A 17,327-nucleotide genomic window follows, 5' to 3' on the forward strand; every position below is an offset into this window, starting at 1 on the left:
TCTATCATACAGGTCGGCACAGTTTGTCTGAGACAATGCAATTTGCTATGCAGAGTTATGTCCCTTTGGCCTGTCAGGAATAGGTGATGGTGGGTTCAATTGCAGGTTCCTGATTTTTCTGTCTGTTTGTGATTAATGTGGTAAACATGTAAGACTACATCACTTCAGGCTTTTCTTCAACATCAGCCGAACATGCAGTGATGTATCTGCAATACTGTTCAAAAACATCCGCCAACCAAACTAACTCACTCACTTCCTCTCGTAACATTGAAAGTTGAATATAGAGTGGGTGAGTTGCAATCTTGAAACTTTTTGCAGTAAATCCATCTTGATGTTGAAGTAAATCCCGGAATAATGAAGGTTTAAGATGCGTACTACTTTGATGAACACAGCTATGGTGCTAGACTAATGCTTAATCTCTGAATATATAGTTTTGATTGTAACAAATAAATCCATTTATTGAAAAGGAGCCCCAGGGAGACCAGAGATTCCTGAACCTGGGGAAATCTGGACTTGCTTCATTTAGAACTTTAGCATTGCAGGGATGGGTAGGCTGGAGGGAAAATAATATGGTTCAGGGACTGTGAGACAGACTACATTGCAGGGAGGGCTAGGCTGGAGGGAAAATAATATGGTTCAGGGACTGGGAGACAGACTACATTGCAGGGAGGGCTAGGCTGGAGGGAAAATAATATGGTTCAGGGACTGTGAGACAGACTACATTGCAGGTAGGGCAAGGCTGGAGGGAAAATAATATGGTTCAGGGACTGGGAGACAGACTACATTGCAGGTAGGGCAAGGCTGTAGGGAAAATAATATGGTTCAGGGACTGTGAGACAGACTACATTGCAGGGAGGGCTAGGCTGGAGGGAAAATAATATGGTTCAGGGATTTTAGACAGACTACATTGCAGGTAGGGCAAGGCTGGAGGGAAAATAATATGGTTCAGGGACTGGGAGACAGACTACATTGCAGGGAGGGCTAGGCTGGAGGGAAAATAATATGGTTCAGGGACTGTGAGACAGACTACATTGCAGGTAGGGCAAGGCTGGAGGGAAAATAATATGGTTCAGGGACTGTGAGACAGACTACATTGCAGGGAGGGCTAGGCTGGAGGGAAAATAATATGGTTCAGGGACTGGGAGACAGACTACATTGCAGGGAGGGCTAGGCTGGAGGGAAAATAATATGGTTCAGGGACTGGGAGACAGACTACATTGCAGGTAGGGCAAGGCTGGAGGGAAAATAATATGGTTCAGGGACTGGGAGACAGACTACATTGCAGGGAGGGCTAGGCTGGAGGGAAAATAATATGGTTCAGGGACTGGGAGACAGACTACATTGCAGGTAGGGCAAGGCTGGAGGGAAAATAATATGGTTCAGGGACTGTGAGACAGACTACATTGCAGGGAGGGCTAGGCTGGAGGGAAAATAATGTGGTTCAGGGACTGTGAGACAGACTACACTGCATGGATGGCTGGGCTGGAGGGAAAATAATGTGGTTCAGGGACTGTGAGAAAGACTACATTGTGGGGAGGGCTAGGCTGTAGGGAAAATAATGTGGTTCAGGGACTGGGAGACAGACTACTATGGTGCTGACAAACCTAGGAACAGAATTGGGTCAACTAGATTCAAACTCACAATGCACTGCACATTGACCAGTGGCAATTTAGACAACAGGGCCACTGATGGCCCCACAAATTGTAGAACCAAATGAGAAAAAGAAAACGTCCATGCTAAGATACTATATATGTGAGGTGAGGTGAGGTGAAATTTGGTTTAACGTCGTGCTTGAGAATATTTCGATCATATGACGACGGGCATGCGTGTGTATGTGTATGTGCGGCTGCTTGTACTAGCCCAGACTGAAGCTGGTTTTATAGTGCTAGCCCACTGAGATACCATTCTACTATATATGTAACACTGAGGTTTCTTTTTCATTCAACAGTGTCTGAAACTAAGGTCTGCTGAAGTGTCTCTTGTATGACTCTGGAGTCTGTTTCATAGCGTGATGACTATCATCTAATCATGTCATTGTTAAAGGAGTAATGACAGTCATGGTGTGTGATCACATGCTCATGTTTGTGAGGAGAATCTCGACTTGTTATCACGTTTTGCCTCTGATCGCTGATCTCAACATCAACATTTCCCCAGCAGGGATTCTGTGTTTGAAATTGTTCCCTCCAAACCATGCTGGTCGTAAGAAGAAAACTCACAGGATTTGGCTTTTCAGACCTTGTGCCCTGCTTGTCAGCGCACCCCAACAACGTGAATTGTTGCTTAGTATCAATCACTGGTTTGTCTGGCCCAGGCTTGATAATTTACAGTCGGCTCTATATTGCTGGAATATTGCCAAGGGTTTAAGAAATAAACAGAACATCGCCCTGTTACATGTGGGGCACTTTCTTTGTACCCGCTGCTTGTTATAGGTGACTAAGGATTGGTTGGTCACACTCACAGCTGAATGTGTATTGGATGGCAGACCTGTGACCTGGCTTGTCATCTAGCCTGATGGTGGGGATCGCGACTCACAATATGCCTGGTTTGTGTGGTCCATGAACGTTTACTTTACTGGCCACAACCATTTAGTATTTTAATTGGATTACCCGAATTATTTCGTAACAAACTTGACTAGTTAATTTACATGAATCTTCTATTTGGATTTAGTAATATTTTTATGGTAATATTGCATCCGAAGAGTTCTCTAACTTTATCAGAGGTTGAGTAAGTGAAAACCCAACCAGAGTTTTAGTCTGGGTGAGGAAGAGTCAATTTTCTTGTCAGGGCATTAGGTGTTGAAAGTGCTTCAGTTGTGCAGAGTTGTGTCCCTTGCCAGTATCTGATAGAAGTTTGATTCTGGGGTTTGACCTAAAAAATAAGCTTTTAAGACCTGCATCTCCTTTTTCCTCCCACATACATTATAGCACTGGATTACTGTTCAACAGTGTCAAGCCCAACTGTTTAGACATTTCTCAGCTCTGTCCCATGTAATGATCATGTGTTGATCAACTGTTGCAGGAGTAGTATGAAACTGCTGCGAAGTGGGAGTATAGAAGTGAGCACCAAGACGGACAAGACCTATGTCACACCTGACGTCGGCAGTGGCAGCAAGGCCCGCAACAATAAAGCATCTCTGAATCCCTGGAGCCTGAAGTGCCACAAGGAGCAGGTGGCTCGTATGAGGCAGGACCGACATGGCCCGGACCAGTCCAGTATCCTTCATGGCAGTATTGATACTGAGGCAAAAACATGAACCATTATGAACAGAGTAATTACAAGTTCTATATATCTGTTGGGGAAACTCGGATCTCGCAGTCGTGATTCATTATTGATAATCATTTAATTTTTGATTAGCCATGAATGTATTAATCTACAGAAACAGACAGTTATTTCCATATATTTCATCAACGAAGAGGTGTGACAGTGAATATCTCAGTAGCTAGTTGAGCTAGGAACATTTTGGAATATTTACGTCATGGAAACTTCTTCAAGCACCAGACTAGTAGACAGGCAGTTATTTCAGACACTGAGGTGGATAGTATATCGACAGCAAGTCATCATACCTTGTTTGTTGATGGCGTCTCCTGATCCTGGTAACTGGCGTACAGGGGTATACCCGATCAAGGTTAACAACTGTGATTAAACTTTCTCTTCATCATTTATTTGATCTGAACATATTGCATCTTATTCTGAATTACAAGCAAACTATTATTTCAGACCATTTATACGATTAGCTATCAAACAGGTCATAATTTTCAAAGTGTTTGTTTTTTCTTCAAATTTTCAAAGATAATTTTTCTTAACTTTGTAAGAATTTATCCTCTTGGAAAATGTAGCAGCACATTTCAAGCACCCTTGTATCTTGGATCTGAAGATGGGTCCTCGACAGCATGGGGACGATGCCACGGCAGAAAAGAGGGAAACTCAGGTCAAGAAATGTGCAGCAACCACATCCGTGTCACTTGGACTACGAATGTGTGGAATGCAGGTCAGGGGAAATAACTCTTGTACCCTTGTGCTGTAGCATAGTATAGCCAGTGTTGCATTGAAGCTAGTATAGGAATTTTAGCTTTAGGGACCGTTCAAAATTTATGGTTAGGGGGGTGATAATGATTTTTTTTGAGAAGCATGTACAATGTGAATGAACCGCCCTTAAATTTATGTACAAAGTAAGGTTACACCCCCTTGCATGACATGTACAAAATCATCATAATTCCCTCTCTCTCTCTCTCCTCCTCCTCTTTCCTCTTTCACACACATGCACGCACACACACACACACACACACACACACACACACACACACACACACACACACACACACACACACACACACACACACACACACACACACACACACACACACACACAGCCATTACTTATGAATGGTCCCTTCTGGGCTAATTAAAAATGCAACCTTTTGTACGTTTCAAATTTTAGTATCCTATCAATAATTGTTGTTTTTAGTTTACTGTCATCATGCTTTGTTCGGTGGCCCAGTTGCCTTAGGTGCTGCAATTCACTGTGCAGAGTTATGTCCCTTGGGCATGACAAAACCCATGATCATCGGTTTGATCCCCGACAGATTCAATTATGTTTCACCAAAGTGGGGAACATCTGAAACCTGCATCACTTCAGGCTTTCCCCCGTATCTAGGTGACACCTTACATAACTGGAATACTGTTAAGGGAGGGATTGGGGTGTGCGTTAGCCTTGTGGTTAAAGCATTTGCTTATTCCCAATGTTAATGCAATGTGTGAATGTGTGAAGCCCATTTAAGGAATCCCCACTGTGATATTGCTGGAATATTGTTAAAAATGGCATAAAACCATTCTTACTCACTCACTCAAAGGGGCTGTAAACCCAAGTCTATTTTTTAGAATGTCTGATAAGATATTGGTTACCTAGTGATTAAAACCTTGTTACCAAAGCCCCAGATTCAATTCATTTAGTTCCTGTTTAGTAACGGGTGGTAGTTTCTTGGTCCCTACCTAATTGTGTAGATAGATGCTCATGCCGTTGATCACTGGATTGTCTGGTCCAGGCCACCGCCATATAGCTGAGTGCTGCGTAAAACTAAACTCACTAACTCGCTAACTCTTGATCACCATGATGTAAAACTCCCTGGAAACGCTGTGTTTAGTCCATTAACCTTGTATCTGCAGGTGTACCAGCAGACGACAGGCATCTATGTTACCCGGGACAAGTTCTTCGGTCGCACACTGATGGATGACACCTTCAAGGACACATTATATCAGTTCCTTCATAATGGACACACATTGCGAACCTGTGTCATCGAGCCCATCGTCCAGCGGCTAGAAAAACTGTACTCGCAGCTGCTGAAACAGCAGACATTCCGGTTCTACTCCAGCTCTCTCCTCATCATGTATGGAGGAGAGGAGGACGAGGAGACAATATCACAGGATTCCTCCGAGGAGAATGCCAACGGTGATTCCCCAACCTGGCAGGAAAGCAGCCATCCAGTCATTGAAATCAAAATGATTGATTTTGCACACGCAACTCGCAAAGGATTCTGGGATGACGAAGTGGTGCACAAAGGCCCCGATTCGGGTTATTTGTTTGGCCTGAAGAATCTGATTCGGTTCTTGAAAGACATACAGGACGAGTATGGTAATGAAGACTCGTCCTAGCCTTATAACGTCCTGTTTCATGCCATCCCCTCATTGACGTTCTGTCGACGTCTGTGATCTGTACAAATACTTCCTGGTCAGGAACATGTGCTATGTGTTCATAATGAACTATGTCATAATACTTCATCCTGGGGATGAAAGCGTGTTGCCTTATTTCAGCTGCCTAGGAGGAGAGGTGTCCCTCCCCTTCCAATGTGTCGTCGATGTGTTGAACATCAGACAGCCGTCATGGTTGAATCACATTCCATAAGTGTTGCATGATCAGCCATTTTCAGACATGTTCCACTTAGATACCAACTTTTGTGCATATTTTCCAAATTTTAAGTTGAGGCTTTAGTCGTATACAGTTGGTTCTGGACATAGTCACTAATTTTGGTTTAACTAAAGACGTTTATCATGTATATATACTACTCAAAAGTGAAACAGTAACTGTGTTTCTTAACATTTGTTGAGTAGTATATGTTTTTCAGCACTGACATATGGTTACACACTTACAGTTTTAACATCCAAATTTTTAATTCAGGCTTTAGTTACATATTATTTGAATGGTCAATTTTGGACATGACAAAATAAAATGTCTTTTGTTGATCAGCATTGACATGGTTGCATACATTAATGTTTTGTGTCAGAATTTTAAGTTGGGGGTTTAGTTATTTACCATGTACCAGTCAATTTTGGACATCACAAAGTTGGTGAGTAAAGGTGTAGTGAGTACTTGCATAAGGAAGACAGTTCTAATCACCGTCATTTGAAACTCAGTTCTCATTTATATCAATGAGGAATTCCGATTTCAATCATGGGGTAACTATTGTTGACTTCTACTTCATGAAGTGGATAACTGAAGTATTTCTTACTGCAGATTTCTGGTCAAGGAAAAGAGTGTTTGTACTGAGTACTGTGGTATGTTTGACATCCTCTGTCATCCTCTGAAACCTCATTCTAGTACGGGACGGTGGGGCAGCCTAGTGGTTAAAGTGTTTGCCGAAGACCCAGGTTCAATTCCTCACATGGGTACAATGTGTGATTTATTTCTGGTGTCCCCCACCCTGATATTGATGTTATGCTGCTAAAAGTGGCGTAAAACCAAACTCAGTCACTCACTCTTTCATTCTAGTATTTGCGTTACCAGTTGTGGACAGTGCAGTGTGTACCATGTTTTATTGGTGACTTCCCTGTTGTGTCACAGAAGGTGTCACGGAATCTATTACTGTGTCTCGGAATGTACAATTGAACCAAGGTATTACTTGACACCTTTACACACTGCTCTGTGCCTGATCATATAGCTGTAATGGCCTATAAACTCCTAGCAGCTGTCAGCTGTGATTTGACTGCAAATGTGGCGTTATCACTGACTGCACTACACACATTTAGCAGTCCAGTAAACCGTGCGTCGGTGGAGACACACAAACTTGTATGTCCAGTCAGACTTTGTTATAATGCCATGCTTTGCCTCATGATGTATTTTGCGAGAACATTTTCAGGGATAGCCATTCCTAGACCCTAGACCATGTTGGGTGCCTCAGTTATTACAATATACCTGTTACAATGCATGCTGACCATGCTCATTGTAATACCACTGTCATTGCCATGTTATATGCATCGTATACTTGATATCATGCCATGATATGGTTCTAGGCAAACGTTGACAAGGGTTGTTTTGAGGAATACATTAGATTATGTCTGTTTTGAAATTGAAGAATTTGAAAATTGTATTATAGTGTGATATATCCACATCAGAAGAAAAAGAATTTTAAGTCGTTCATTTCAAGAATACCAGGTAAAAATAACGAAATATAGGCTCCTGAACCTTCTGTTCATATTTATCTATCTTACTGATGTTCAGAATTATCTCCCTTATGGAGAGTTATCTCCCTTTATCAGGTCCTGAATGTACCTTCAATGGCTTGAATTATTTTTGAAATCCTGAGTTATCCCCCTTTTTGATTTCAAGAATTATTTCCCTTTATGCAATACTGAATTATCTCCTTTTCTGATGTCCAAAATTGAATTGTTTGAGACTTACATCAGTGTAGGAATAGATGTAGAAAATCTAGCCTGTCCACAGGACTGGCAGGTCAAATTTTTTACCAGTCCTGCCAAAATCTAGCCTGTCCTCCAAATATAAATAAAACACCTTCGGCAGTAAATATTCAAAAAGGTTATAATCATTATATATATGTCATTGGTTTGCTAAAATTGACCCGACATGAGGATGGACTAGATATTTTTTTAACCCGTCCTCCGCAAAATTCACCCATCTCGGACATTGGGACGGGCTATCTTTCCTACACTGCTTACATGTATGTATGGTTGCTGGTCATGCTAGTTTGATCTGCATGCCGTTTTCAGTAGGACAACCAGATACAGTCCATTGACCTGATTTAAGGTTCATGATCATTTCTCAGATTTATAGAGGGTTTCAGATACACTGGAAATGACATGGGTCTGGAAATATTGATGTGAAAAAATGAGACATACACCCACCCAATAGTTACATTGGGAAATTGTGACAAAGGTTCTTTGGGCTTGTTTTCTTAGTGAGAATTTGATATTTTTGTTGTTGTTACCAAACACGTTGTTGTATGATGTATCATGTATTGTGATCTTTCGCTTGAGTAGGAGATAGGTTAGAGTGTTCATAAATAAAGTATAGCAATAAACGGCTGAGGGAATCAGTATATCATGAATCATGTTACAAGTCTGGGACCAACCATTCAATATTCTGAACACTGCCTGCAATGTTTGTAGGAAACACAGTGCTTATTTTTGGCAATTTTTTTGTTTCCTGAATGAAAACAATTATATTGTTTCACAGCATATACATTCAGGACATATGTCATATGCAGGTGACATTTTTCACAAAACATAAGCCAACATAATTTTCTGAAAAAAAATTTGGTTCAAAACGATCCCAGAATATCAAATGGTCGGATCCTTATCCTGCTGAATTCTAGCATTGGGTTAGTTGATGTGTCTAAATGATCTCATCTCATGGTGACAGATAAGTCGGTGTAAACTAACTGTGCAGGATTTGGTTTTTTGTTGCTAAACCAGCTTTGGAAACCCAAGCTGGAATATGACATACAGCACCATCCTTTAATTTCCACTCAGTTATGTGTGTATTCAGTTATAATACATTTCCTGACCCATTCAAATCTCTTATGTTGCTTTGAATCTAGCTCAGCTGACGTCAATTATGTTTATCTTTCTGGTTAGACTGCACTGTTTTGAAACGAACAAAATTACATGCCCTCGTCTGACCTCGCCATTTCGTCTAAAAAGCAACTGGGAACACCTGTTGCGCAGAGGGACTTCTCTTCCCAAGGCTTCACACCTAAGAAGCATCTGTTTCAGTGAAAGTTATTTGGTAAAGGTCAGGTTTAATTAAATATGACAAGCATTCGCCCTCACAGTGCTGAAATCTGTTAACGTCATTTGGATTGGTTATTGATTTCAATTCCATGAGTGATTGAGCTGATGATGGCACAAAGCTAGGGTTCAGAGAATTTATCATAACTGAATTGAAATCAATACAATGATTGAGAGAAAGAAAGCACCACTTACATTTGTTTGTGTTTCATATTTGATTAATCATCTCACTTGAGACAATGGAAGGAAGAAGTGTTACTTTGAATTGGATATCCGAGCAGAAAATAATGTTGATCAAACTTCATCTTGATGAATCTGGTTTCAAGTCATGAAGACGCAGATAATATTTTATGAAGACGAGCGGCTGTATCTTTAGTGCACAGGGACTTTGTAAACATAACGTGGTCCAAAAGACCTTTGAAATGTTTGAAAGGAAAATCCGGTGTAAGCATGTACGTCGAGGGGGCCATGTCGTAACACTGTTGTTAAATTTAGTGATTGGATACCCTAGATTGAAATACAATAGCCTCGAAGCATCCCGTTGATTATAAACATTATGTATAATTATATTTATCTATATACCCATGTAAATGGTGTTTGTAGTCAATAATTGGTGTAACACGTCGATCCAGCATCATTCTGGAATATTGACTTGATTTAATGTACACAAAATGTCTCACTTCTCAGTTTTGTTGGACAGTTACTGTGGGTCTTGAAAACTTGTGAAATGTGCAGGAATAGTGTTGTTTGATTGTGCACATAGTGTGTGTTAAAGAGTGAGTGAGTGAGAGAGAGAGAGTTTTAGATGTGATGACGTGTTTGTGAGGATGTTTCGCCCTGTCATCTGCGTTTTGTGTAGAGCCATGTAACAAGTGTTCGTATGTTGCTATGAGATTGTATGTTAGCAAGCATCTATGTTAGCATACACTGGTACTAATGTATTGTATATCACTTGACAGGTTACTCTGTAAGTGCAATATGCAGCCTATTACAGAGCTGTAACCGTGCAGTCCACACAGGGTCAGCTCAGCACATTACAACACTACCCGGAGACACCAGACCAATTCGTCTGGTACTATACCGTTTGATGACAGTCTGACAGACCTGGAGTCCTATGATATTCATTTGTGACATGTAATTATTTCCGAGACCTCAATCTGTGTATGATGGTTGCTATGGTGATGTTTCGTTACAGTCTTGTATTGTTGCACAGATATGGTATAATATGGCAATAACCTCCTTTATATCGCCCAGAAGGGCAAGGATATAGGTGACATTATTTTCAGTAGTTCTCACTGAGTGTTTTGACAATATTGTTCCATTGTTTCAATTGTTCGGGAAGAACCCACAGCTGTGTGATGTCATCCATTGTTCATGTAGTCAAGACAGTCAGATTTGATGTTGTTCCTGCTGTAGAGTAACCATGGTAACAGAGCTCATGTCTCCCGTTGAGTTCAGGAAGCGTATCCTTTAACCATTTCCTCAGAAAAAGACTGGGTAATATAGAAATACCCTGTTACATCAGGGAATAACTTAGTTTTAGTTTCAATGTGAAATAACTAAAAAGCTTCAAATTCCATTCACTCAGGACACAGAACCTGCCCCAGCAATGATATTTTCATGGCCAGAGTCACAGCTTGGGTAAACTCTTTTGCCGAGAAACACTATCTGTATATTATGTGATGAGGCGAGTAAAGCAAACACCTTGTGATTTGCAAGTGTTTTTGAGATTACTTGAAGTAAATGCGATATCATGCTTTATATCGATGTAGCTTTATCAGACGCAGCATTGCCAATTGATTCATGAATCGACACTCAATGGAGGTCAAGGCTGCTTGTGACATGTGACAACTCACTCACTCTGTGACAGTATTTGTTGAGTGAAGATGTTCATCAAGTTTAATGCTGACCTTGCAAGGGAAAGTCTGCAACATATATTTTTCCAGAGGTGAATGGAGTTATCTCCTTTTTGCATGGAAGCACATAAAATGTTTTTGTAATTTGAGGCATATGTCTCCATTTGGTAATCTGTTAGTGGGTAATCTGTTTGCCAGATTGGTTGAGATCATAACATTTGACTTTGAAAGTTAGAACATTTGACATAGGAGGTTCTAACACTTGTCTTTGAGATTGAGTAATCTGGCTAGTACCGCCATTTTGCTTACAATAAATCCTCCTTAAGCCAAAAGCAGAAGGAATATTGAGATGCTTCTTGGTGCTGCCTGGTTAAAGTACCGGTACTGGCTCTTACTTGTGGAACCAGCACTAGTGAGGACAAATGGTCTTGTATCCTTGGTAACACAGATCCATTTTTGTCCATTCTTGTCTAACAGAAAACAAAACTAATGAACTGTAAATGTGTAAAGTTTTGATACAATTGTATAGTGACAATCCTTGTGTATACGATTGCTGGTATTTTGTATATGTACATATATCCATTGTCGGGAGAAACTGTTGTTAAATGTAACATGTTCAGGGCATAAACAGTGATTGTCACCTTGTGATAATTACTTCCAGAGCTGTAGCACTGACATTGAAGATCCCACTTTATATATTTATCTAGAACTGAAATCAGTAGTCGAAATCTTAAATGACACATACTCACCTTGGAGTAATATGGTATGAATCTTTTAACTTTTGATTGAGACATTTTGTTTAAGTTTTTAGTGCATTCACTCCTGAAAGGAGGTCGCTGTCACAGAACAGGAAGTTCAGTGGGATGGCTTAATCATTGTTTCCTGGGACGCTTTGCACCGTTTTCAGCATGCCGTTAAAATTTACAATCTTTTCAAGTTATCCCATGTACCCTACATTCCTGAAGTGGCTGTCATGACTTATTGTGTCATAGATTCACACTGGTGAGGAAGTTCCATACTTTTGACCTGTTCTCAAAGTGACCAACTGTGTCAAGGTGTGTTAAAGATGAGAGTTATGGTTATCTTATTGCAAAGATCAGAGGCAGTGGGTTAGCATAGTGGTTAAAACGTTTGCTTGTCAGGCTGAAGACCCGGGTTCGTTAACCCTCATGGGTATAATGTGTGAAGCCCATTTCTGGCCATGTCCTGATATGCTGGGATATTGCTAGAAGCATGTAAAGCTAAACTCCCTGCTAAGGTCACTTTATGGAATGGGTCCTGGTCTTTCATCAAGGCTGACGCTTGTTGGCCTGTGGCTTTACTTTCAGACCTTGGTCCACTTACACCAAGCGATCTTAGTGCTGCGACCATCTTTAGGATATGTTAGAGCAAGGGAGTTACGATCATAGCGCTACGACCATCTTTAGGATATGTTAGAGCAAGGGAGTTACGATCATAGCGCTACGACCATCTTTAGGATATGTTAGAGCAAGGGAGTTACGATCATAGCGCTACGACCATCTTTAGGATATGTTAGAGCAAGGGAGTTACGATCATAGCGCTATGACCATCTTTAGGATATGTTAGAGCAAGGGAGTTACGATCATAGCGCTACGACCATCTTTAGGATATGTTAGAGCAAGGGAGTTACGATCATAGCGCTACGACCATCTTTAGGATATGTTAGAGCAAGGGAGTTACGATCATAGCGGTACGACCATCTTTAGGATATGTTAGAGTAAGGGAGTTACGATCATAGCGGTACGACCATCTTTAGGATATGTTAGAGCAAGGGAGTTATCATAGCGCTAAGATCGCCTTGTGTAAGTGGGACCTGGCCATTAATCACAGGGTGATGGTATATGGGATAAAATTAGTACTGGTCTTCACGTCATGGTTTGTGGACCTACCACCTATCCACATATGGAACAAACTTGTGGACCATTATGCTTTGTGCTAGAACTATTTGCATGTTTTGGTGAAATGATTTTTCTTCTGAAACAGATATCTGTCAGACTTTGTTAGCTCATACTTAGACAATCTCTGTGATTCACATGGTAACAGTACTTCTTTTGATGAATTATATGATTGAAACAGCATCTCCATTGATATAGGTGAGCTCCTGAACAAATGTATGTTCCAAATGTTTGTATGATATATTACTGGTCTGGAAATATGTACCATGTTTTGCTACGGGATGCCTCCTCGAAGTGTGAAGATTCATCCCTCAGTGATCATTTTCCGAAGAATTGATGTCAGATATTATTTTTGTCTTGTCAAGTCATCAACTTAATCTATCTGAGGATGTTCTAAGTGGTGATGATACAAACGTTTTGAGAAGGAACATGTCGATATTGAACATAGTGTATATTTTTAATGCACATTTTTTATTTTTAAATTTTTAAAGTATTAGATGTATTAGAAATTATTATCTTGTACAACTGTTCTGTAATGCTGAATTATATATGAGCATTAGGACACTATCCCTTAAAACATTTTTTGTTTCTTGTTATTTAAAATGAGAAGAAATAGTGCAATGGCTGTTTTTCTTTATGTGTGGTTAGAATGCAAATTTATGTTTATTTGTCCTAGATTAATGTGTAGCCCTGCCAGTGTAATGTGTACAGTCACATGCCCCAGTGTACAGAAGTAATTTTAATGAAGAAAAGTAGCCAGACCAGAAACGAGAAACCTTTTATGGGCCGGAGTACCATTATCACCTTTGCTTGACATAGCATGGTGGACTGCCATGTTGGTCGTAAGTCATACAGGTTACTTAGTTGAAGCTAGCTGCCATTGTTTCATGAAGCCTCCTGATAGGTTTGCAGGAGCAAGTCATGTGTTCTTGTATACAGTTATTTTAAGAGACATGATCAGTGTATGAGTGAGGATATCTGTTCTCTTTGCATAAATTAAAATTACTCTCATATTACATGGTTTCTTTGTCATCATTCATTAATTATAGAAAGCTGTTTATTTAGTGTTCTGGACAGAGTGTCTGCCTCGAGATCAGAAGGCAGATGGTCCTCGGCCTTGGCTTTGGCTTTGTGATGCTGAAACATGGTTCACGATAACCTTGTGGCATTCTGGAACTAGCCAACTGAACGGTGCCACAAGACTGAAACCGGTTAAAAGATGGCGTTTTATTGTTACCCTACATTGGACTCGGCATATAGCTGATCGAAGAAGTACTGGACAGCTTGAAGCCTACACTGAGTGGGGTATCTATGTTTAACTGTGTTTTGTGTGTTAGTAGGGCTGGGGCGGTGGGGTAGCGTAATGGCTAAAACGTTAGCTCGTCACTCTGAAGACCCCGGTTTGAATCCCCACATGGGTACAATGTCTGAAGCCCATTTCTGGTGTCCCCCGCTGTGATATTGCTAGAATATTTCTAAAAGCGGCGTAAAACCATATTTGCTCCCTCACTCTAAACAGGACTAGCAAACCAGGCATAGGTGTGCACTAGTACATAGCTAAACACACAGACACACACATTTTACTTCTGTGTGTGAGTGGCTCAGAATATAGAACTGTGAACGTGAGCGCTGCCAGCCTTACATTGTTTGCAGAATTTATGTCCTAAAATTAAAATATTGACACAGTTCACTATTTGTAACGAGGGAGGAGTGCATAGAAAGGGACAGCCAGTTGTTAGGGAAGCACATGCACAAGTGCCGACAACGTTATTGATTCATTAACCTGTTCTGTGCCGTCTCCATCCTTTCTCGCACACCTGGCTGTCCGTTTCTCTGCACTCCTCCCTCGTAACAAATAGTGAACTGTGCCAATATTTTAATGATAATTTGTTAAACAACTTTTTCATTTTTAGGACATAAATTCTGCAAAAAACCTCACAGAGTTGGTCTGACGTTTTCATTATGATCAGTGTTTCATTGAGTATTTATGTTTATTAGTTTTCGAGTTAGATTGCAATTCATCGGTCCGCTTTTGAGCCAAACGGACTTTAACTTTTACCAGAATCCCGTGCCCTAGATATCGCCCGATCTGGGATGTAGAATTGGTTCTAGAATGCAGTTATGGTTACCAGACGGACAGACAAACCATCGACAAAGAAACTAAACATACTGTTGAAGCTCACATCTGTAAATAATCGAGTCTGGACCAGACAATCTAGTGATCAACAGCATGAGCATCGATCTACGCAATTGGGATACGGTTACTCGTGTCAACCAAGTCAGCGAGCCTGACCACCCGATCCCGTTAGTCGCCTCTTACGACAAGCATGGGTTGCTGAAGGCCAATTCTAACCCGGATCTTCAAACCGGTGACTGGAAAAACACGCGAAGCGCTACATTTTGAATTAGAGATTTGAGTAACATTATGCTGTATTGCTTTGCGTTCGGATGCTTTTCAAATGCAACATCGTATGATGTCAGACAACATGTGATCCGGCAGAACGCTACAGTTCTCCAAGAAAAATTATGAGGGGGACCTCGAAAGTCATAGCACAGTATGCTTGACGTCTTCAGAAAATGTAACACGTCAAGGTTCAGGTTAGAATGAGCCCTCAGTAACCCATGCTTGTCGACTAATGGGATCGGGTGGTCAGGCTCGCTGACTTGGTTGACACATGTCATCGGTTCCCAATTGCACAGATCGATGCTCATGCTGTTGATCACTGGATTGTCCAGACTCGATTACTTACCGACCGCCGCCATATAGCTGGAATATTGCTGAGTGCGGCGTAAAACTAAACTCACTCACTTTAGAAAATGTAATATATATTGAGCTTAGGTTTACTACAACTCTCCAAGTAACATTGACGCTAACGAATGTAGGCCTCTACGTTTGTCAGATTGCACTGACTGAGGGGATGGTATTTCATAGAACGGTTCTGCCTTAAGTGTATATCAGACAATGCCTATGTTTACATTAATAACGGGGGTGGTGGGGCAGCCTAGTGGTAAAAGCGTTCGCGCGTCATGCGGCGTAAAACTAAAACTCACTTCATTAATAACGATTATAAACCATATTATGTAGTAACATGAAAATACTTTAAATGTATGCTAAAACACTGCATTGGAGATGGAGGTGTCTGAAGGAAAATAACCAAGTAGCTAAAATTCCAGACACATCTTTATGATGATCCTTGTTTCGTCAGCGTCCTGTTCGCGATCGTTGGTTACACAAAACGTCTAACACCAGTTGTGTCACAATGGAATATCTCCCACGTCAAGCTGACAGCAGCGAACAAGCCAAGAATTATGTGATAACATAAAAACAGAAAGCATGGTAACACGACACTACAAAATATTTGCCACAGGTTTATTGCACAAAATGTTATTGCAGTGGAGAGCTTTCTCTGTGCACAATACAGAGTGGTTGTCAGGGGTGACAGAAATCACCAAAAACAAAAGTTACAAGATGGCTGCCATCTTGTGCCATAACGAGGCTGACATCCTGTCATGCCCAACATTAGTTTTAAAATCGCTTCAAAGGGAGGCTTGGTAGGAAATTGAAAAGAACAGTGTTTTTTATAATAGTACTGAAAATAGGAGGATATGTGAAACTTAGCTTTGTTTTCATTAGATAACGACTAACTCTGGATAGAACAAGGTTTAGCCAATCTGGAAACGCATTTAAATACAATGTACTTTTTGGATGTTCTTGAAAAAAAAGATATATACATGTGTATGTGGATATATAAATATAGAATTTATTATCACAAGTATTTATTTAAATATTAGGGAATTATATAGATTCAAATTGATGCAAAAACAGAAGATGCAGAGGTCGGACTAGTAATATACACAATAATATTCTGGTCGCTACAGGTAGGAAGTGTTTGTCAAAGATTGATGTTTCGTGTTTCTATTGTCTTATTTTACATGCTGAAACAGAATTGGTAGACGTGGTAGAAATAGATGAGAATTATCACATTTGATCAACGATATGTACATGATAATAACAATTTCATCAGCAGCATTTGATCCTCTATAAAACTGTGTACAGCGGGTATCAAATATTTACATCTGTTTTAACAATTAAGACACGATTGATTATGCGGTTGCAATAAATAAGATATGAAACAATGATTAGGCAATTAAATTCCAACAATTCGTCATCATCATAAACTCAATAAAACGACAGACGTTTCACAAGCACTAAGACATAGAAAGTGTTTCAGTGAGTGCAGGTTGTCTCCCGATCTCATTACAATCAGATTTAAGACCCCGATTCGCTATCTCTCTGTGTGACAGGGATACTGTCTCCATAGAAGGTCGCGCCTCGTGAACCCTGAATGAACTGTGACTGTCCACTCTAAATGAAGGAAGCATACGATCCTGAGCCAATCACATAACAACGATTTGGCTTCATTTCTGTGCAATTTCGATAACAAATAGGAAAAAAACCATCCACACGAGACAACTATTCCTTTAATGTACCACCGTGTGGGTTGAGATGCCATGGCGCTCAGAAATGACAGGGTGT

The 17,327-nt window shown here is 40.5% G+C and overlaps 1 protein-coding gene across 5 annotated transcripts in view; it reads left to right on the forward strand.

Annotated features, from left to right (window-relative positions):
* Positions 1–6,243, forward strand: part of LOC124255049 (inositol hexakisphosphate kinase 1-like) — a 50,471-nt gene extending 44,228 nt beyond the window's left edge. For all 5 annotated transcript variants that reach the window (XM_046688889.1, XM_046688887.1, XM_046688886.1 and 2 more), the window contains exons 4-6: positions 3,019–3,212; positions 3,813–3,988; positions 5,164–6,243. In XM_046688889.1, coding sequence (XP_046544845.1) covers positions 3,019–3,212; positions 3,813–3,988; positions 5,164–5,649 — 856 coding nt within the window. In that variant the 3' untranslated portion in view covers positions 5,650–6,243. The remainder of the gene's footprint in view (positions 1–3,018; positions 3,213–3,812; positions 3,989–5,163) is intronic.
* Positions 6,244–17,327: the final 11,084 nt, after the last annotated feature.

This window comes from Haliotis rubra, unplaced genomic scaffold (assembly GCF_003918875.1).
Source record: "Haliotis rubra isolate DU_JTF1 unplaced genomic scaffold, ASM391887v1 Scf59, whole genome shotgun sequence".
Classification (NCBI taxonomy): domain Eukaryota; kingdom Metazoa; phylum Mollusca; class Gastropoda; order Lepetellida; family Haliotidae; genus Haliotis; species Haliotis rubra.